At 34.9% G+C, this 23398-nt stretch overlaps 1 protein-coding gene across 7 annotated transcripts in view; it reads left to right on the plus strand.

Annotated features, from left to right (window-relative positions):
• Window positions 1-23398, plus strand: part of TBC1D19 (TBC1 domain family member 19) — a 156902-nt gene that overhangs the window by 37730 nt on the left and 95774 nt on the right. For all 7 annotated transcript variants that reach the window (XM_047719058.1, XM_047719057.1, XM_047719062.1 and 4 more), the window contains 5 exons: window positions 3608-3683; window positions 15299-15373; window positions 17146-17209; window positions 18380-18426; window positions 22914-23024. In XM_047719058.1, coding sequence (XP_047575014.1) covers window positions 3608-3683; window positions 15299-15373; window positions 17146-17209; window positions 18380-18426; window positions 22914-23024 — 373 coding nt within the window. The remainder of the gene's footprint in view (window positions 1-3607; window positions 3684-15298; window positions 15374-17145; window positions 17210-18379; window positions 18427-22913; window positions 23025-23398) is intronic.

Below are 23398 nucleotides of genomic sequence, written 5' to 3' on the forward strand. Positions count from 1 at the left end.
GAGAATGAATAATTAATAAGTGTTGTTTTTTACACCAATATTTTTATATTAACAATTCATTTATCTAGTATAGTAAGGGAATTAAGCTAATATTTCAGATAACTGAAGCTTATCAATATTCTTTTTATTATTGCCATTTTGGATATTACTCTTTTTCTATCTTTATAAAGCACCATTCTAAATATAAAATATGATACCCTTTTTTTTTCCCAAAATTGGTGTCATTAGGAAAAATCAATGTTTTTGTTAATGTGGACTTGCACTCAGAGTGTGTTGAGGTGTATATAACTATTTGTTATTATAAAGAATAAAGATCTAGAGTTAGCTTTTATAGTTTATTCAATATCCCATTATTCATCACTTATTCATTGAGCACCTACCATGTGCTAGCACTATGCTAGGCACTGGGAATATAGTATAGAACAAGAAATCAATTCCTACCTTCATGGAGCTTATAGTCTAATGGAGTTCTTATGTCTTTTTCTTTTCTTTTCTTTTCTTTTTTTACTGCTATCAATGTACTTATGTCTCTAGCATTCTCTAGATTCTAATACTTCTGTTTATAATTGCCCCTTCTAATCTGCTGTTAACTAGGAAACAAGATAACCCAGTTTATCAAGATTGTTTTTAAAAATAAAGAGACTCAGATGAAGGCCTGTGGACCTGTGCTTAGACCCACATTTTAAAAACTAGTATTTACTTCTTTGCTTATCACCATTTTCCCAACAGCTTTACAAATTCTTAAATAATACTATATTTAAGTGCTATCTGTTAATGGAAGTTGACTGTGACCATACCCCTGGTACTAGTCACCAAGGAATAGATGTTTATCATGATAAGTAAGGTCTTAAATGTACAGTGTGTATAGAGATGGCACAGGTTACTTAAACTAATATGAACATAGTGATTTATCTCTTTGCCTATTACACAGAAAGCTTGTAACTTTGTCTTTATGTCCAGTACTGGTGGAATAAAAGCATCTGGTTCTGTGTAATTACAAACAGTGAATTCTCATCTGAGGAGATATTACTGGTGATTGCTATTTTTGTCTAATCCATTCCTGAAAATTGTTCTGTGAGTGAACAGTGAGTGCCTTTTTACTTGATGGGAAGGACAATATTTCATTCATTGTCTTATTTTCAGTATCCTAACAATAGACATTAAATAAATATTTTTTAATAAGTTGTTGGGATTTTTGAAGGAGTAAGTAATACCTTTTTTACTCACTTGGGTTCTGCAGAAATTGAGAAATAAGATAAAACATAAAGGCAAATGGGTGATCAAAATTATACTTTTATTACTGGTGAAGACTAGATAAGAGGACATAGCTTAATGCAAAAGCAAAATGAGTCCTTTAACTGAACTCCAGAATTAAATAGACTTACTTTCTAGTTAGATAACATTGGTGAGCATGGTCAGTTTATTATCCCAAAATTTAAAAGTTGGATAAGGCACTATACCTCTTCTGTGGTATAACAAGTAAAGCCCTAGAGAGAGGCCAAGAATGTTACAGTAATGGAGCTCTTTTCACAGGGAAGGACACATCCAGGGTGGAGAAGAAGTGTTTCCACTAACATAAATCTGAAGAATAAAGTGGACTTAGTATATTGTGTTGCATTTTTCATTGGCAGAAATCATTAGATGGACAAGTGAAGAACGCAAAAAGTAGAGTAGAAGAATTCACTAGGTTAAGTAAAAAAAATATGCTCTTACCTAATAAAGGTGTAAACACATGAACTATACAGATGATACATGAAAATTGTTAACTTCATTTTAGAAAACATGACAAAGATTTTTGTCCAATTCTTGTTTAAAAGAGAGAGAAAAAATTTTGTATTCTATTATTTACCTGAAACTGTAATTGTAGGCTAGGTTAGTTCTTCCCCTTCATATTGACTACTTAATTGGAGCTCCTGGGTGGTTCAGTCTGTTAAGTGACTGACTCTTGGTTTTGCCTCAGGTCATGATCTTGGGATCATGGGGTCAAGCTTATTTAATTATTGTTATGTTAATAGTTAATATTTAATAGGTAATTTACATGATTAAATCATATTTATGTAAGCACTGTGCTAAGCACTTTAAATACATTGCCTTATGGAATGTTATCTTCACAACAATCTATGATTGTGGAATTTTTTATTACAACCATTTTACAGAAGAGAAAACTGAGGTTCAGTATTTTTTTCATTTGTGAATGGGGAAAGATGATTTATTTAGATACATGGAGTATAGATTTTAGTGGAAAAAACAATTAGCTAGAAATAATTAGTTAGTGAAACTGTTTTAGAGATTGGATTGAACAAGTTGCTTTTTCTATTCCAGATGTGTTTCCTTTGGACGTTTGAGCATTTTATTCTTAAGTCCTGGGATAAGTATAATTAAGCTGGGTATATCATAAACACTTTATGTGTTGGTGTCCCACTTTGGATGAGACATTTCTCGAAAATTCAGTGTATGGTTCTTGAGTATTGGAACATGGTTGCTTTGCTGTAGGTACAAGTGTTAAGACTAATTTCTATAGGAGTTATTTGTTCCTATGAAAGAGACTGGAATCTCTAAGTAACTGTTGAACTGTTATGTTTTCCCATTGTGCTTTCTGTGATTTCATGTCACTCTGTGTCTCAATCATTATATTCCAACCATTCTGGCTTTTTCTGATTTTTAAACATTCTAAATGTTCCTAACTCAGGGTCTTGCCTGAAATGTTCTTGCCTGGAATGATCTTCCCCTAGATCTTTGTATGGTTGGCTCCTTCTCACTTATGTCTTAGTTCAAGTATTAGCTCCCGTAGACACCTTCCCTTCCAAATCACTTCTATTTCATTACCCCACTCTCATTTCCTCATGGCATGTATTACTATCTGATATTGTTATATTAATTTGTTTCTTTTTATAATTATTGACTGTCTTTCTTCACTAGAATGTTGGGTATATGAGAACAGGGGATATTGTCTCGATTGCCACTGTATACTTAGTACCTAGAATGGCTCAAATATTTGTTGAATAAATGTTTTCTTAATAAAAACAATATATTTTGAATATGAATATGAAGTTACATAGAAAACAGAATCCATAAGACATTAACATTTTAAAATTTTATTAAATTCATGGATTATATATTAGAACATGGCTCTTTTGAAAGATAGTATTTATATTATCATTTCAACTATGTAAAAAATATATAATCATATTGAAAAGGAAATTGGGAGAAATGAAAACAGTTGATATGTTAGTAAGTTCATGGATTTTTTTTCAGCCTTAAAAAATTCCTCTAAATGTTACAATATTTTTATGCTAAAAGTAACAGCTCTGACAATTTTTACATGAGCATTTACAAAGCTCAGTGATTTTAAAATTACCTCAAATTATGAATTCAGATTATTGTGCAATTCAACTTTTAACAAGTGATTAAATTTCTAATCTAAAACTACAATACTAGTAGGATAAGAATGCTTTATAATGTTGCTGTGCAATTGTGACACAATATTGCTAACAGATATTCTAGTTCACTTATGACATGGACCACAGAGGTAAGTAATTTCTAACAAAGAAAATTAATTAGTTATCAAGGTAATGCACAATATTTAGCTGCCTCTTTTTGTCCATAGGTTTCCTTTACCTAGTCACCCTGCTGCACCTCCTGAACATCTGAAAGAACCTTTGGTTTACATGAGGAAAGCTCAGGTTGGCTATCGTTCATTTTAATTTTATTTTCCATGCCAAGTTATATAATACAGAATGGAAGATCCTTATGGACATGAGGAGTATATATTATTCATTGTATAGTAGCCTGGGTAGGACCCACTCCAGCAATCTGAATAGTATTTACATGCTCTTCCTTTTTACTTTCAGTAACCAAGAAGCACACGTACATAACTACAGTTATCCTGAAAATGTTGAGTAGAAGGAGAAAAAATAATGTTCCATACTGGCCTAAAATTGTAAATGTGATAAAAGTATTATGTGACCATTTATTTCTCATGCTCTGTGACAGTAAAAGAATGAGATGGGAATGAACTGATTCACTCTTCCTTTGAAATATTGGCTTTTGAAGCCAATGATACTGATACTGTATTTGAAATTGGTTTGTTCTCACAGCAGGCTGCTATTTACTAACTGTATTCTGTCATGGAACTTAAATGAACCTGCTGTCTAAAATGGGCTGAAACAACTAAAATTCACTTTAAAAATGAAATGATTTTACACAGAAAACTGTAAAGAACTGTTAAAATAGAAACACGTTCTGTCACATGCCCTTGACCTCTAGACTGTTTTTCACCTCAGCAGGGCCTCGTGCACCTGCCTATGAGGTAGCCTATAAGGTAGCCTCTGAGGTAGCCTCTGTGACCCTTCCTCAAGGCACTGAGTGTGACTCTCTGCCACTGTCAAGGTGTTTAATGGGCACCACAAAGTGGACCTTTCTCGATCATAGTCTCAGAGATTATCATGAAAAATTTCAAATATATCCCAAAGAACTTCCATGAACCCATCACTCAACTCAACCTCAGTTATCGTAGTGGTTCGTTTCGCTCCTGGGAAATAATCTGCTGCTTTGAGTTATCATCATTCAAGCAGTGGATGTGAGGCAGCTCTTTTATTTCTCAACTTTTATTTTCATTTAAAAAGCTCTCAAAATCAGATGGTGAAAGGAAGCAATAACGTGAAGATATTTGAGGAAATATGTAATATATTCTTATCTCTGGGTGGTACCTTTAGGTCTAGCAATCAGACAGTTGATAAGTCATGAAGCTTAATCATTAAATGATACATGTGTGAAAAGATAGTTTGCTCTTTTGTTATAAAGATATAAACTCAAAAAAGTAAAAAGGTTGGGTATGAATATTTTTTTGGTGAAATTTGAAAATTTCCAAAGGGTTTGGAGAAAGTATCAGTTTTAGCATATTAAGTGTGAGAAAGAAGTTACTAAAGTTGTTTTCCTATCATGATGGAAAAGAAGTGGTAGAGGTAAATAATAGGTCCATTCTTCAAGCCCACTGCAGTTGCTGAGAACACGTATGATGGGTAAGTATATGTATTGTGTATATATTATGCTACTCCTCTCTTTTCTTTCCAGACTTACCCACTAACTTGGGTTGGTACACCACAGCCCCTGGGCCAGATCTGCCCTGCCGCCCATTTTTGTACAGCTGGCAAGCTAAGACTGTTTCCTTTTACATTTTCAACTGGCTGAAAAGCCCGCAGAATAATAGTATCTGTGACCCATGAAAATTATAGGAATTAATAAAATATATTTTATTGGAAAATAGTCTTGTTCATTTATTTACACATTGTCAGTGGGTGCTTTCACACAACAATGTCAGAGTTTAGTAGTTGCATAGATACCTTAAGACCTGCAAAGTCTAAAATGTTTGCCACTTGTCTTTTTACAGGAACCTTGTCAATCCCCGTACCACATTTTTCATTCTTTAAGGGCAGGGATTGTGTTTTTTAATTCTCGGCATCCGGTACAGTGCTTAGCCCGTGGAACACGATTTGTTGAAATAATTGATTCTTTAACTGTAGTCACACTAAATACGTCCTCTACCAGTTAGTGTCTGCCTATCTTCTTTTACTTGTTCTCGCAGAGTCATCTAGTTCTTAAGCTCCCTGTTGTATAGACCGTTCTCTCCTCTTTGCACAAAAGCTCATTAGTCTGAATGGCGTAAGTATCACTCCATCAGTGTGCCCCCTTGCACCTCATCGCCTCTTGCCCCGTTTGACTTCTGTTCTGTCTGCCTTTCCAGTCCCCAGCCTATGGCTCCTTCTGTCATCTGCTTTCTTCTCCCTAACTGTGGAATTACTTAGGAAAGTCACATGAATTGTGTATTTACCATCAGTTTAGTTCCAAATCCATTTATTTGTCCTTCAGTGGATTCATTTCGCTGCTTGTCAATTATTTTATTATTCGTCATGCCTTACCTTCTTTCCGGTTAGATTTTCCCAGAATTTTTCATGCTGGTGTAGCCCCTAATTCTACTTCTCTCTCATTTTAAATGTTTAAATGCTTTTAATATTTGCCACTTAGTTTATTAAGAACATTCAGGTCATCTCATTCAGATTTCCACAGCTTCCCTCTTCTTTGCTGCCACATCTTTTTTGCCTCTAACCCTCTATAATCAACTATCTACTGTGCATTTCTTCTGTGAGGTCAAAATCAACTTGTCTAAAACTGAATTTATTACGTTGTTCCTAAGATGAGCATCTCTTTCTGACCTTCTATTTCTATTAATTTATCATTACTATAGTAATTTAGACTTGAAATATCTTTGATCTCTGTTTTCTATATCCAAATAGTCATTAAGTTCTACAAATTATTTCTTCCCATAGTCTTATAGCCTCTTCTTCCTTTTTATCATCAAGACCACTACCATGGTGATCACAGAGATGATGAGGAGGACGAGTGCTAGCTTTGTTTCAAACGTTAATTCACATCCTTGTCTTATTCTTACACCTCCTGATTTTCAACTTGTCTCCCTCCCCATCATCATATATACTCTTACTATAATTAATTTTAGGTACAAGCAGGTGAAACCTTATAATGTATCTCACTACCTTCTCCCAACTCTTCAGTGACTACCAATGCCTAACAAGTTCCTACTCCAAAGCTCAACATTTAAGAATTTTACTGTTTGTCCCTAGCTTCCCCTTCCACTTTATTAGTCTCTACTTTCTTATAACTGTTCTGTGTGCCCTTCCAAGTGAATCATTTTGCCTTTTCCTCTTGCATCTTTTAACACTTTCCTCATTTCTTTTTCTTGTCCCAGAAAGCTCTTTCTGCCTGCTTAGCATTATGAAAATCCATCTAATTTGTGAGGGTCAGCTCAGAGGACATTCTTCTCTGTGATAGTTATCATCCCCATTGAAAAGGACCTCTCCCTCTTTTAGACTCTTGTAGCACACTGTCATTTTACAGTTCTTATCACAAATTGTGTTCTGTTAGAACAATTTCTATGTACATCTTTTTGGCTTTTGTTATAAGCCTCTTGGAAGCAGTAACAATTTAAAAACATTTTTGTATACCCATTACATCTAGCATACTGACCTTTAAGTAGCAAAAACTTGGGAAGTTTATGTCAAATTAATAGTAAAGGTGCTTGTCATCTCTTCTACCAATTATTGTGATATTCATTTAAAAGATCTTTACTGAATGCCTGCTAAAAGACACTCTACTATGTGCTATGAAGATTCAGAAATAAACTAGATATAAGGCACTTGGGTGGCACAGTCGGTTAAGCATCCAAATCTTGGTTTCAGTTCAAGTCATGATCTTAGGGTTGTGAGATTGAGCCCCATGCTGTGCTCCATGCTCAGTGTCAAGTCCGCTTAGGTTTCTCTCTCTGCCTCCCTCTGCCCTTCCCCTCAGCTCGCTCTCCGTCTCTCCCTCTTTATCTCAAATGAATAAGTAAATCTTAAAAGAAAGAAAGAAATTAGATAAAGATTCTGCCTATGGGTAACTCATGGTTTAATCATTGAAAGAAGACGTGGGCATAAATAGTTGGAGCGTAAGGTAGAAAGTACTATGTGCTATGGGGGAGCTGGCTAAAACATTCTGTAGGAGCACTAGGGAGGACGTGGGCATAGGTGGTTCCTTATTAAGTTGTTCTTTGCTCTTTACAATCAAAAAGAACTTTAAAAAAAATCAGTATTTCCTTCTACTTTTATTCATTAAACAAGTCAGCAGAAAATATATTGGAACTGGAGCCTGGAAAAAATTGATTTTTTTTTTTTCTATTAAAGTTTCATGAGTTATTTGAACTTTTCTCTGCTCTTGTGTCTTCAGAGTTGGATGTAAATCAACTTTCTACAGGTTTTGGCAAGCTAGATTGGTGTTCAGTTTTCTGGGTTGATGAGGGAAAGAGGTTTCTTATAGTGCATCAGCATTTCCCAGAGGGTTTTCTGCTGAATACTAGCCCTGAGAGATGCTCCACAAAAAAGGGTTCGATGGACAAATGAGTTTGGAAATTGAGGCCCATACCGCCTTCCTCTTGGTGAATACAGTTTAATTAATTAATTAATTAATTGATTAAAAATTCATGGTTTTTATTTGTATTTATTTTTTATTGAAGTATAATTGACACACAATGTTACATTAGTTTCAGGTGTTGAGCATAGTTTCGGGTGTATCCCATAGTGATTTGATGACTCTATGCACATCACGATGCTCACCAGAAGCGTAGCTGCCATCTGTCATCATACACTGCTGTTGCGGTACCGTTGACTATATTCCCTGTGCTGTTCCTTTCACTCCTAGAATCACAACTTACTTTATGATTTTTTAATAGACTTGATTTTTTATAAGAGTTTTAGATTTACAGAATTAAGAAGATATTATAGAGTTCCAATAGATTCCACACCTAGTCTCCCCTATTAGCTAATGGTCATACTTTATTTGTATTTCCTTAGTTTTAACCTTCCTTTTTCTGTTCCAGGATACCATATTACATTTGTTTGTCATGTCTTTGTTATGTCTCCTTAGGCTCTTGTTGGCTATGACAGTTTCTCAGACTTTCCTTGTTTTTGATGACCTTGACAGTTTTGGGAAGTACTGGTCAGGTATTTTGTAGAATATCCCCCTATTGGAATTTGTCTGATGTTTTTCTCATGATTAGACTGCAGGGGGAGGTTTTTGGAGGAGGACCACAGATAGAAAGTGCCCTTTATGTTCCTCATATCACATCAGGGTTTATACTGTTGACATGGTTGGCACTGTTGTTGCTGACCTGGCTCTACTGCCTTGGGTAGTATTTGTGGGGCTGCCCCACTGCAAAGTCACTTTTCGGTCCCCACCCCCTTGTATACTGTACTCTTTGGAGGAAGTCACTATTTATGGTTCACATGTAAGGTGAGACATTTATGTTCCATCTCCGTGAGGTGGAAGTCTGTGCAGAAATTATTTGGTGTTTCTGCATGGAAGAGTCGCCTCCCTCCCCCCCCCCATTTATTTATTATATAACTGTGGGCTCATGGATGTTTATTTTATACTTCGGGTTTTAGTTCAATACTCCTTAATTTTGTTGCATACAATTTATTTTGGCATGTTAAGGGCTCTGAGATGTTCTGCAATAAAGAAGCTGTTTAATTTTATTTAATTCAGTGTTGTTCAGACTGATGTGACTGTGAAACCCTATTTCCATGTAAATAATTTGAGAACTATTTTGCTACACCTTTTAGAAAAGCAGTATTTGAAGAAACTGATATACAGTGTGTGATTAAGTATAATTATCCTTATACTTAATTCTCAATATCCTTAAGTACTATTTTCTTGTGAAATAGTACTAGTGAGCACATAGCGCTCTAATTATGTGCCACGTACCATTCTAGCGCTTTACAATTATTTACTCATTTAACGTTCGTGACAAGGCTGCGAGATGTGTTACTCTTAGGATCTTAGATCGGTCCAGTTTCACAAAACTAGTAGATGGAAGAGTTGGAATTTCAACCTGGACAGTCTGGCTTTAGAATCTGTACTACCTGATGATATTCAGCCTGTTTCTTTATCCACTCCAGAAATGCTCAGACAAATTCAAAATATGCTATGTGGTTGAATTTGTGCAGTTCTCTGTCAATCCAGTAACCTTAAAAATGAAAAGTTTTATATGACTTCAATTCTCATCCTTTTCCTAATTGATCTTTCTACCTTCTGTTTTGTTACTCCATTTCTTAAAACTTTCCAGACTTTTAGGGGGTTTCTGGATGGCTCAGTGGGTTAAGGGTCTGATCTTGTTTTGGCTCCAGTGCTGATCTCATGGTCTGATATCAAGCCCTGCATAGGGCTCCACACTCGGTAGGGAATCTGCTTGAGATTCTCTCCCCCCACCCCACCTTCTGCTGCTCACCCTGCTCAAGCTCAAGTGCAAGCATGCTTTCTGTCTTAAATAAATAAATAAAATCTTTTTTAAAAACCCAAAACTTCCCAGACTTTTAGGACACAACTGCAACTTCTTATTTTTCCTTAGAAAAACTATAAATTATCTTGCTCCTCTTTACTACTCAAGTCTTATCTCTTGTGTCCTCACATTGTTCCTTCCCCTCCTTACTCCCCTGCATACTTCCACCACATCTACCTCTATCTAATCATACTTGACTTCCTTCAGTAGTTCCAGCAGGAGAACTGCCGCTCATGCTGTTGCTTCTACCTGAAACTGCCTCCCCACAAATCTCACACATTCTGGCTAACTTCTGCACATTCTCAGGTGTCAGGTTACATGATGGTTTCTGTAGGAAGGCTTTCTGACCCTGAGATCTCAGATTCTCAGGTACTTTTTCTTTGTCTCCAATCCTCCATACAGGAGGCTCCCTAGACCTCTTCCCACAATACTGGGTTGTCTATACTATCTTCTAGATTCTGCCATCTCTGTGAAGCAGGATCACTGTCTCCTTTCAGAACTGTATCTTCAGCTTCTGGCACAGTGCCTGCCTCTTGGCAGATGCTCAGTAGATACCTTTTTTTTTTTTTTTTTTAAATGATGGAATGACGGATGAATTGAATAAACAAAAAATAGAAAATTGTTCCCTCTCAGAAAATATTCACACCCTTTTTCCTAGTAATTCCATTTCTAGAACCTTATCTAAAGGGAAGAATCGGGGAAATGCAGAAATTTATGTTCATGATAATATTTAAAAATTTAAAAGAGGGGCGCCTGGGTGGCTCAGTGGGTTAAAGCCTCTGCCTTCAGCTCAGGTCATGATCTCAGGGTCCTGGGATCGAGCCCCGCATCGGGCTCTCTGCTCAGCAGGGAGCCTGCTTCCCCCTCTCTCTCTGCCTGCCTCTCTGCCTACTTGTGATCTGTCTGTCAAATAAAAAAAAAAAAATGTTACTTTTGAAAGAATATAATGAAATAGGAAAATGTATATAATATAATTTTAAATGGAAAAAGCAAAATATAAAACAATTTAATTCCACTCTAATTAAATATGTATACACAGGTGTATATCTCAGCTGTACACACACATGCATAGAACAAATGAAAGAAGAGAACAAAATATTAACAATGGTTTATTTCGGCTGATAGAAATTTATGGATACTTATTTATTATTCTATTCTTGACATATTATTCTTTTTTCCAAATTATCTTGAAAAAATGTATTACTTTTATAGTCAGAGAATTACTAAAATCTTTTTCCTTTAGATAGCAGGGTTATAAATATTTTGCTTTATTTTTTTCAGTGTGAAGGAAGTCATTTTTTAATTTTATAATTTCAAAATTTTTACACACTAAATTATATGGCTTTTAAAGACTTACTTACTTTCATTGTTTTTTTTTTTTCCCTTTCATGCAATGCATGCCCTCCATAGTACCCACCACCAAGCTCACCCAGCCCCCACCTCCCTCCCCTCCAAAACCCTCAGTTTGTTTCTCAGATTCTCTCATGGTTTGTCTCCCCCTCCTATTTCCCCCAACTCACTTCTCTTCTCCATCTCCCAGTGTCCTCTGTGTTATTCCTTATGCTCCACAAGTAAGTGAAACCATATAATAATTGACTCTCTCTGCTTGACTTATTTCACTCAGCATAATCTCTTCCAGTCCCATCCATGTTGATACAAAATTTGGGTATTCATCCTTTCTGATGGAGGCATATTACTCCATTGTATATATGGACCATATCTTCTTTATCCATTCGTCTGTTGAAGGGCATCTTGGTTCTTTCCACAGTTTGGTGACTGTGGCCATTGGCTGCTATGAACATTGGGGTACAGATGGACCTTCTTTTCACTACATCTCTATCTTTGGGGTAAATACCCAGTAGTGCAATTGCAGGGTCATAGAGTAGCTCTATTTTTAATTTCTTAAGGAATCTCTACACTGTTTTCCAAGATGACTGTACCAACTTGCATTGCCACCAACAGTGTAAGAGGGGTCCCCTTTCTCCACATCCTCTCCAACACATGTTGTTTACTATCTTGTTAATTTTGGCAATTCTAACTGGTGTAAGGTTGTATCTCAATGTGGTTTTGAATTGAATCTCCCTGATGGCTAATGATGATGAACAATTTTTTCATGTGTCTGTTAGCCATTTGCTTGTCTTCCTTGGAGAAGTGTCTATTCATGCCTTCTGCCCATTTTTTGGCATGATTATCTGTTTTGTGTGTGTTGAGTTTGAGGAGTTCTTTACAGATCTTGGATATCACCCCTTTGCCTGTAGTGTCATTTTCAAATCTCTTCTCCCATTCTGTGGGTTGCTTCTTTGTTTTGTTGACTGTTTCCTTTGCTGTGCAGAAGCTTTTGATCTTGATGAAGTCCCAAAAGTTATAAAAAAAAAAGTAGCAAGGCAATAGATAATACCCAATTAGAGTTTTCAATACAATTGTGATTCTTTTGTAATTTTTTTGCATCTCATGGCTTAGAAATTACCTTATTTATAAAACTCTTGATATCCTTTGACTTAATACCATAGATTGCAATTATTAGGGAAAGTGATTTGAAGGCAACAGTAATTTCATTTGGGGAGGATGTGGGTTTGGGTAAAAGGTAATGTCTTCCTATTAAACATTTTAAATGTAAAAGGCCATTCATTTTTCTTTTAAGTAGCATTTTAAAGCTTTATTTCATGTCTTTTGGGTAGAAACCATTATTTTCTTTGTATCTTGCATTAGTGCACTGTCATTTCTCAATAGTTTATTTGCCACTTCCACTTTTTCTATGTGTGCTAAATATATATTAACATTTTAATTTAAATAAATAGCATAGGACTTTTTTTTTAAGCATTTATTTTTGAGACTTTGGGCTTGTTTAGGCACTTCTACAGATAGAACCTGAAAAAAGTTATCTATGACTGGAGTTGAAGTGGACCCAAGTTTATCTCATTCAACCTCTGAAGTTCATGTCCCTTTGCTTGAGTACTTCTGGAAACAGGGAAGTCACGATTTCACTAACTTAAACCATTTCAGTTAAGTTTTTCTTTATATAATAGGATAAGTGATACGAATTCAGGAATTGGACTTTTTCATTTTTTTATTCTTTAAAAGATTTTATTTGTTTATTTGAGAGAGAGAGTAAGAGAGAGAGTGAGCACAAGCAGTGTGGAGGGGCAAAGGGAGAGGGAGAAGCACACTCCCTGATGAGCAGGGAGCCCAATGTGGGACTTGAGCCCAGGACCCTGGGATCATGACCTGGGCTGAAGGCAGACACTTTACCGACTGAGCCACCAAGGTGCCCCAGAGACTAGATTTTTAATCTTTATGCAAATTTTATTTTTATAGCAATGACTGAATTAAAATTCCTTTTTTTCCCCCAAAATAAGCTTTCTTGTATTTCCTTCCCCCACAGTCTGAAGTGGGGGAAGCAAGTGACAGAAGGCTTATTAGAAGAGATGATATTTAAGCTGAGACTTGAAAGTTGAATAAGATTTATTCAGATAAATTGAGGATAGGACATTGGGGGTGGAAGAAGGTTATACTGTTATAACTAACAATATATAATTGTTAATTCATTGATCATGAATAAGGTGCTCAAATGTGTTTTATTTAGGTCTCGGATTTAAGAGAAGTATTTACAGTAAAAAAAAAAAAAAGAGACAGAGAGAGAGAGAGAGAGAGAGAGAGAATTGAAAATAAACCAGTAAATGGGATTAGTTTTGTCAGCATTTCATATAATTTATGAAGACTATTCTTTTACTCCTGAAAATCTGTTTCTAAATATTTAGTGAACTAAGGCTTATACGTTTCACACAGCTATATATTTCTCCTACAGATAAATGCTTTTTTGTTCATTCATTGCTTAGGCTGTTGTATCAAATTTTTTTTAAAATGCTTGCAACATTACTTAGAGTAGAAATCAATTCAATCATTGAGCATCTATTATGTGCTAGACAAAGTGTGGTTATGTGCATGATAGGTGAAGGAAGGGGTGCTGTGAGAGACTATAAGCAAATGCACCTACTGCTATCTGGGGTGAGGAACCAGGAAGAGAAATCTTAATAGAGATGAAGACCTGAGAAGTGAATAAGATTTATTCAGATAATAGGAAAAAATATGTTGGGGATTGGAGTAGAACATGGAGAGTATATTCCAGATAAAGAGGGTAATGTATTTAAATATGTCTGTTAAAGAGGAAGCTGTGAACAATAATAGCTATAGTAAAAGCTATCGATTATTGAATGATTATTATTATCATCATCATTATGTCACTGTTCCAGGCACTTCACATCTTTAAGCTTTATAACAACCACATAAAGGAGCTATTATTATTATTATTCTACTTTTATTGCCTGGATATAACTGTCCATTATCAATGCTGTTATATATAGTTCTCTTCTCTTGATCTAAATTTTGAAGCTTTGGTATTATTTTATTTTGGTTTCAGTGAGCCGGAAGTGGCCTCTAGGCATGTTTTAGTAAAAAGACCAAAAAAAAAAATTATGACATTTTAGCTTGTTGTTAAAAAGAATAATTTACTAAAACATGGTATACCTGGGTAATCAGTTTATGACTGGCTATTAAAAAGAACTTATTATTTCAAGCTTAAAAAAGATATGGGGGCTAGAGAAGAAGGTAATCAATGCTGCAAAAAACCCAATAAGACAAATCCATATTGTAACACATTCTAAAAGATAACTGGCCTGGACTCCTCAATAAAGTCAATATCATGAAAGAGAAAAGAACAAAGAGACTCTAGATTCAGCTACATGGAAAGTGACATAATAACGAAATGTAATGTAATGCATGCATTTTTAATGGATTATGGATTTTAAAAACTATAAAAGATATTTTGGGGACAACTGGAATAGTTTGATGGTGGACTAGATATTAGATGGTGTGAAATATTAACACTAGTTTTCTTAGGTGTGATAGCAGTATTGTGGTTATTATTGTAGGAGAAGGTTCTTATTAGAACATGCATAGTGAAGTATTTAGGACTGAAATGTCTTGTTTGGAAAAATCACAATATAATAATTCCTATAAAATTTCATTTTTTACTAGGTTATTAATGGGATTTCTGAGTGTCAAACATTTACAAAATGCTTAAAAGTAATTTACCTTTTTATTACCTGTTATTTTTTCTTATAATATGAGTTGTTGATTTTTTTTTTTCTAACCTCATTACCATCCTTCCCCTTAGAACATAAGTTTTATGAAGACTGGGACCTTCTGTTCATGGCTTAGTTCACAGCACTAAAGGTAGTATCTGGCACATAGTAGGCAGTAATCAATATTTGTTGAGTGGACTAATGAATGAAGTTAACCAATCTCAACCAACCTCACCATTTCTATATAACTCATAATATCTTTAATTTTAAAAAAATTAGTTTTGGTATTATTAACCAGAAACAATAATAAGTTATTTTTTTTATATTTCAGGGAAGTTGGGAAAAAAGAATTTTGAAGAGTTTAAATAGCATGTGCACTGAACTGAGTATCCCATTGGCACGAAAGGTAATTTTAACATTTAAGTATTTTATTGTGAATCAAATACTAGGAGTACCATAAAGGTGTAACTGTTAGGCAGTTGTTTTTTTTTTAACCAGTATACCAGTTTATATTGAAACAAAAATCTGTAAAAGGCCACTTACGTGGGTATATTCTATATAGATTTCTATTACATATATTGTAATGTTTTTTGTAATGAACATATCTTGAGAATAAATAAAAATACAATATATAATCTACATATAGATTATTTAAAAATCTGGCTATAAAGTTTATAAGTGTTATAAATGGTCTTTAAGAATTTTACTTACCTTTGGTCTCCTTACTTTTGGCTAATTAGCACAATAACCATATTTTTTGAATCGGAGATGGGGTTGAGGCATACTATCATCTTGTCATAGCCAGTATGGTACCATCTTTCAGTATTAACATAGAGAATGGAATGATGATTTGTCATCTCTCTGTTGAACTATTTAGTTCTAATAATAGTATTATTAGATCTAATTCTCAACATTTATCTGTCACTGTCACGGCCGGTGCGACGACATGAGCAGGGTCGAGAGGGTAAGAGAATGGAGAGAGAATAAGACTTGTAAAGAAATGAGGACAGGAGGGACACAGTGGATGATGTCCAAGCAGTGCCAATTTTATTCAAGGCTGTGAGGCATTATATAGCTAACAGAAACAATTATAAGGAAGGATCTATTTTCGGTTGATTCTTCATACACACGTAACATTCACATGAAACCCCTTAAGCTTTTACGAAACCCATTTCCCAAGTGCTGGTAGCGGATCTTCTGACGCGAGTAACTTTTGTCTACTTAGCTAATCTTTAACTAGCAATTCACGAGCTTACAATGGTACAATTTATAATCCGTGCAAGTACAGGGTAATCTTGTAACAGTTAAATGTACAACCCAGTTTTGCCTCTTAATACGTGCAGGCAGTCACGTCAGCGAGTCTTAGGGTCCATAGCTCAGGCTCTTTCACAAGCGCAACTCAACTGATATTCAGGAGGCACGAGTCAGGGCCTGGTTTGATGCCTCGCCTCTAGCTGAGTCCATGGCTGCCTACATGTCACTATGGGTTTTGAGCGGGGAGAGATAAAGAGGAAAAGAAAAGCCACCTGAGGAATGCTCAAGATTCTTTCTGACGGCTCCTGAATAGGAAAACACAAGTTTCTCTTCACTTTATTCTCCCTACCTGCTATTCATTCCTTGTTGTGGGACAGGATATAGTGGATGAACTTTGCGTAATACCCAAGGACAAGTCACTGAAGGCACCAGAAGGATGGTATAAAAAGCAGATATATTTATATGGAGAACTATAAAGTTCTCCATATAAAGTCAAAGTATATAGTATTGGGCAATATACTGTCTTTCATATAGGAAGATGATGCTACTGACTCGGAGTCACACTGTCTTTGCCAGTCCCCCTTACGATGCCTTTCTGAGTTTGCTAGATGGGGTAAGAGATGGAGTATGTGGCTGAGGAGCAGTATTTCTTTGTGAAATTTACTGTCCAGTAGAGATCATTTACCTTCTTTTTGGGGGGCTCATTAGTATCACGTTCTACCTGAGCCATTCAGACTAGATATAATAGTTAAATAATAGTAATTTAAGAGTAATTCCAAAAAAGTTCTCTGTATGTAGTAAAATTATTTTTTTCTTACGTTATGGTAGCTTATTCAAACTTTTCGGTAAGTTATTGGTTCTTATTTTTCAGCTGCATTGCTAAACTTCACAAAATGAAACCAATTTTAAAATTACCTTTTTTAGAGGCCAGTTGGAGAACAGAAAGAACTTCTCAATAAATGGAATGAAATGGGAACTGATGAACCAGGTATATGAACAACTTTTTTCAAAATGTGGGAGTAGGAAACAAATTGCGTTCTTAATTCTGGGTCCAAAATAACAATGTTAACAATTCTTTTGGAAAGAGAGCAATTTTCCTTCCCTGCTAATTCCTATCCTCTACTTTTATTGCTTAAACTTCTACTTTGCAATTTAAAAATTCCTAACTTTGACCAATGTTTTGCATTATTTCGAGAGTATTTAAATCAGTTATCCTTTTTTAAAGCAGCATTTGAAAACATCTTTATAGAAAAGTAGATTAAATCTTTCAGTGGATTTCTTAGACTCATAATTAAGGTAAATATTTTTCAGGCTTTAAAGGTAGGTTAAATGGTGAAAAGTTTTGAGACTTCTAAATGTTTTTAAGTATTTTGGTTTATTTTAATGTTAAAGTGGAATCAATCAATTTTATAAACATATGAGTGACAACTACATCTCATTTATTATGATAAACAGATGTATATAATTGTATAGATAGACATGTACATAATCCCTTACCACTCCTTTATTTCCTTATTTTTTTTAAAGATCTTATTTATTTATTTGTCAGAGAGAGGTAGAGAGAGAGGGAGCACAAGCAGGGGGAATGACAGGCAGAGAGAGAAGCAGGCTCCTTGCTGGGGATCATGACCTGGGATCATGACCTGAGCCAAAGGCAGACACTTAACCAACTGAGCCACCCAGGCGTCCCACCACCACTCCTTTAAAAATAAGTGTGGGAGACTGGGCAAGAAATAAGTACCCTACTAGAGGAGCAGTGTGTTATATAACTTCAAAGGGAGAACAGTTCAATACAACTAGAGGAATTCACTAAGAAAGTATTATTTATGTTCTATGTACTTTGAGAATTCTCATATAGAACTTTTATGTTATATTGACATTGTTTTTTCAATTCAGTTATAAATTTATTACAGATTTATGAAGGGGAGTCTCTTAATTTCTTTCAGAATATGTCATCTTAGGCTCTTAAGGGAAGGGACTGCCTTTTCATTTTTGTGTTCCCAAAACTTAAGACAATGAATGACAAATTGTCAATACTCTGCAAGTCTGAATTAATCTAGCTGCATTGTAACATATGAGTCATTAACATTTTTTATTAATAACCATTCATATGTTATATTAATTGAAATTTTGTTCTAATCTATTTTATTAATTCCAGATTTAAGCCTTTTCAGACCTGTTTATGCACCAAAGGATTTTCTGGAGGTAGGTTATATTGGATCAATATAGGTATATTAGTGAGGGTAAAAGAGGAAGAAATGACGATATAAGAATATCTCCAGGCAGAGGAATTGCCATGTATAAAGCCCTAGATTCACTGAAGCAGTGTAGTGACATGATCGGATTTGTGTTTGGAAATAGCTCTTGGAAAATACATTGGAATGTGGAGAGATTAAAGGCAAGAAAATCAATTAGGAAGATTTTGATTAAAAAACAGTAACTATAAATCAGGTATCCTGTTGCCTGGCCTAGACAGATGCTCAGTGAATCTTTTCCTTTTTAAGTCCTTTCCTGTTTTAGTAGTCTAGGCAAGACATGAAAAGGATCTGCTGCAAAAGAACAGCGTTGGGAATGGAAAGAGTTCAACAGATTTGCAAGAGATTTTTAGGAGGATTTAGGACCTGATTAGGTTTGGGGAGTATGAGAAAAATAAAAGATAAGGATGATTTAAGTGTCTAGATTGGGTAGCTGGGCAGAAGTACCTTTCCCATGAGAGAGAGAATACAGGAGGAGGAGCAGGTTAGTGAAGATGATGAGCTTAGTTAAATTTGATAGGTACATCGATCATTAAGTGCAACTCTATAGTAGCCAGTTAGAACTAATTATTTTAATTGACCCTTCTTCGACTCTCCTCTTTCTTTTATACCTTACACGTAATCTATCAGCAAATCCTGTTACTTTTACCTTCAAAATGTATTCAGAATCCACCCATTTCTTATCCTATCCCTCCTACTTCCACGATCCAAGCTGGTGTCTTGTCTGGACCACTGCAGTGGCTTCCTAGTGGTCTTCCTGCTCCACCCTTGCCCACCCAGAATCTCTTCTCAGTGCAGTTCCCAGAGGAAGCCCTTTAAGTACCATTCAGATAAATCACTCTTCTCGTGTCCAGCGGCTTCCCATCTCATTCTACTTAAAAGCCAAAGTCATGACAGTGGTTTAAAACATCCTATTTGATCTGGGACCCCATTACCTCTCTGAGTTCATCTCCTATAACTTTTCCCTGATTTGTTCTGCTCCAGCTAGTTCAGCCTTCTTGCTTTCTCCCAGCTTTCCTCCCATCCGAGGGTCTTTGCTCCTTGTTTTCTCTGCCCACAGTGCTTTTTCCTCTGATGTTTGTTTGCATGTTCCCTCAACTCCTTGTCTCTTTGCTTTAAATGTCACCTTTTCAGCGAAGTCTTCCCTGTACCTCCTGCTTAGAACTCCCTTTAGCCTTTTCCTACTTTGTTTTTCTTCATAGCATTATCATTATATAACATTGTCTTTTTCTGCCTTCTCCTATTGCCTCCCTTCTCCTATTAAATGGAAGATCCACAAGGGCAGGAGCTTCTCTTTCTGTTTTGTGCACTGCTGCAACAATTACAGAGTCAGATAATCCAAGAGACTCACAAGACTTCACAAGATTTAACCATAGAAGGTTTTTGTTTCAGCAAGAGAAAGAAAGCACATACAAGTACAAAGAGATCCAAACTTACAGATGAGCTCCTAGGATTCTTCCTCAATTGCACAGGACATGCTTTGTCTTTGGGTTATGAAATGTCAAGATACAAGTGAGATACAATGGCCTTGGGAGTTGAGGCACAAGTTTCCCAAGGGGTCTTTTATAGCCCCACTGGTAAATCAGGTGAAACGAGCTATCTGTACATTTTCAAGAAACAATGTAAGTAAACTGATATGGACTGTATCCAGGGGACATTAAATAGCACAATATAAATGACTGGTTAGTATATTTCATCCCATCGTGGCCAAGGGTCACTACCGGACATCCAGGTGTCCCTGGAGATAAGCATAGCGCTACCACAAACCAGCTGCTATGGTAGAATAGTGCTTAGCACTATAGTTGCTCAATAAATAGGTGTTGAATGAATGAGTAAAAGAATTAATGAATCTTTCACAATTTATTTTTATTTCTTTTCTGAACTGCTGCCCCTGATACTAGTTTGCCAGCATAAAACATATGGCATATGGTTGATGCTTGAACAACCCAGGGGTTCTGATCCCCTGCATAGTCGAAAATCCACAGAAAACTTTTGACTCCCCTGAAACTTAAATACTGATAGTCTACTGTTGATTGGAAATTTTACTGATAACATAATAGTCAATGAGCATATATTGTATGTGTTATATGTGTTATATACTCTAATTTTGCAATAAAATATGCTAGAGGAAAGAAAATATTAAAATCATAAAGAAAACACATTTATAGTACTGTACTGTAAAAAGTCTGCATTTGAGTGGACCCGTGCAGTTCAAACCTATGTTGTTTAAAAGTCAACTGTAGGATGTCTCCATTTTTTTTTTTTTTTTTTGAGAGAGAGAGAGAGAGAGAGAGAGAAAGACCAAGTGGGAGGTGAAGGGATTTAAGGGGCAGAGGGAGAGGGAGAGAGAGAGTTTTGAACAGTCTCGGTGCTCAGCACAGAGCCCAAAGTGGGATTCAGTCTCACAACCCCCTGAGATCATGACCTGAGCTGAAATTAAGAGTCGGACACGTAATTGACTGAGCCACCCAGACTCTCCACCTGTAATCTCCTTATAACTCTAAGGAGAAGTTAGTTTGATCAGAAACTGCCTTAATTCTCTTGGCTTGTTAAAGATTTCTCCCAAACTCTTTCCCTTTCTAGCACTTAAGGGCCAAAAGTTCATGTAGTTTTTGTATGGTTATCTTTATGTTTTCTCCTTAATAGTCATAACATTCTGTTTCTTTCAGGACTATTGATGAATTGACCTCTGATTATTCATGCTGAGATGCTTCTTTAACTAAAAAACATTTTCTATAATTATATCCTTATAGTTACTGCATTTCTAATATTTTCTCTTTTCTGTTACCCTCATAGTCATCATTTCTTTCCCTTTTCTATCCATTTGTGAAGTTCCTGTGTAGTATAATCCCTTACTTGTGTAATTAGGCTAAAGTTGTATTGTTCAGTATTAGTCTGCATTTAGCAGACTGTTGATTCTTTGTTATATATTTTTTTAACAAATAACATTGATATTTTTAGTTTCAATTTAGTGTTTGCAATTTTAAGAAACTGTTTTGGCATTATCACACATTCCATTTCATCAGTGATTAGTTATCAGTTCATTAATCCCTTCCTCAGATATGATAGCATTTCTGTTACATAATCTCCTTCACAGGACGCTTTTTATTTTTTAAGCTTTTATTTAAATTCCAGTTAGTTAATATAAAGTGTCATATTAGTTTCAGGTATACAATATAGTGATCCAACATTTCCATACATCACCCAGTGCTCATCACAAGTACATCCGTAATCCCATCACCTATTTCACCTGTCCCCCACCCGCTTCCCCTCTGGTGACCATCAGGTTGTTCTCTATAGTTAAGATTGTGTTTCTTGGTGTGTCTCTTTTTTTCCCTATGATCATTTGTTTCTTAAATTCCACATATGAGTGAATTCATGGTATTTGTCTTTTTCTGACTAATTTCACTTAGCATCATACACTCTAATTCCATCTATGTCATTGCACTGGATTTTTTTATTTTTTTCTCAAGAGTTTCAATTCAAAAATATATCTTAATTATAATTATTCTTTCCCAAAAATGTATTGTTATTGTTGGAAAAATAAGAAAACATACATAAGAAGAAAATTTTTAAAAAATTACTTTTAATACCATCACATAGCAAAAAACACTACATTATTATACATTTTTTAACTGAATGTATTGTGAATATTTTTTCATGTCATTACCTACCTTACCTGTATTAATTGAGGCAAATGACGTTGTATTTTATTTTATCAATTAACTATAATTTAAGTAATTCCCTCTAATGGAATGTTTAAGCTGTTTCATATTTTTCTGCTATAAACTACTTCATTGATATTCTTTCTGCACTATCTTTGTAAACATCTTAATTATTTCCAAAATCATATTTATAGAAGTATGATTTCTAGATTAAAAGGTATGTAAATGTCTAAGATTTTTTTTATGTGCATAATTTTGAGAAGTATATAAATGGTCTTTCTTGTTAGCTTGACTTCTGAATTTTTTTTCCTTGTGGATTTGGTTTAGAGGCAATACCCTGCAGTTATTAGTCTCCTAGCTCTCTAAAAATGTTGTTAATAGCTGTTTTTAAAAGGGCTAGAATTGAGTCTAAAATCTGGCAAATATTATAATCAAGCAATTTCTATTTTTCTATCACCTTCCTTGTTAAATATTGTAATCAAACAATTTTTATTTTTTATTAGCATAAAAGGTTTTTCATTCTAAATAAATTCTTAACTTTCTAGACTTTCATATGGCAGATCATCAGTTGGAATATTAAATTTAAAGCATGTTTCTGGTATTTTAACATTTCATTACAATTAAATAGTTTTTTAGAACGTAATTAAAGTATATGCATAACCCCAAATAGTTTTTAATTTTGTGGTGATACACCAAGTATATTATTGCCAATTTTGTAAGTGTAAACATTCTATAAAGAAACTAACCTATTTTGTTGGATTTGTTTTTAAAGGTGTTAATTAATCTTCGCAACCCAAATTATGAAAATGGTGATTCTCTTAGTTTCAGGACCCATTTGGGCTTAATCCAAGTACCTCTGAAAGTAAAAGACATCCCTGAATTGGTAAGTATAGGCATTTCAAAATATTACATATTTTAGAAGACAGCCATTAGAAAAATATTTATTGCAGCATATATCTAAAGCAACAAGACTGCTTATTAAATAAATTAAGTGAAAGGTTTATTTTTTTATTGTCAATATGTTATATAGACAGTGAATTGCTTTGCTGGTACGACTAAAAATGAGCTTTCATGGGCCTATAAATACTTTTGCTTTTTTCTCATTTTAATCAACAGCATAGATTTATAAGACAGCTTGTTGGGATTCAGGTGTGTGATCTATGGCAATAAAACTCATTGAAACAATTGTGAATTTTTTTTTTTTTTAAAGATTTTATTTATTTATTTGACAGAGAGATCACAAGTAGATGGAGAGGC

This window comes from Lutra lutra, chromosome 2 (genome assembly GCF_902655055.1).
Source record: "Lutra lutra chromosome 2, mLutLut1.2, whole genome shotgun sequence".
NCBI classification, from domain to species: Eukaryota; Metazoa; Chordata; class Mammalia; order Carnivora; family Mustelidae; genus Lutra; species Lutra lutra.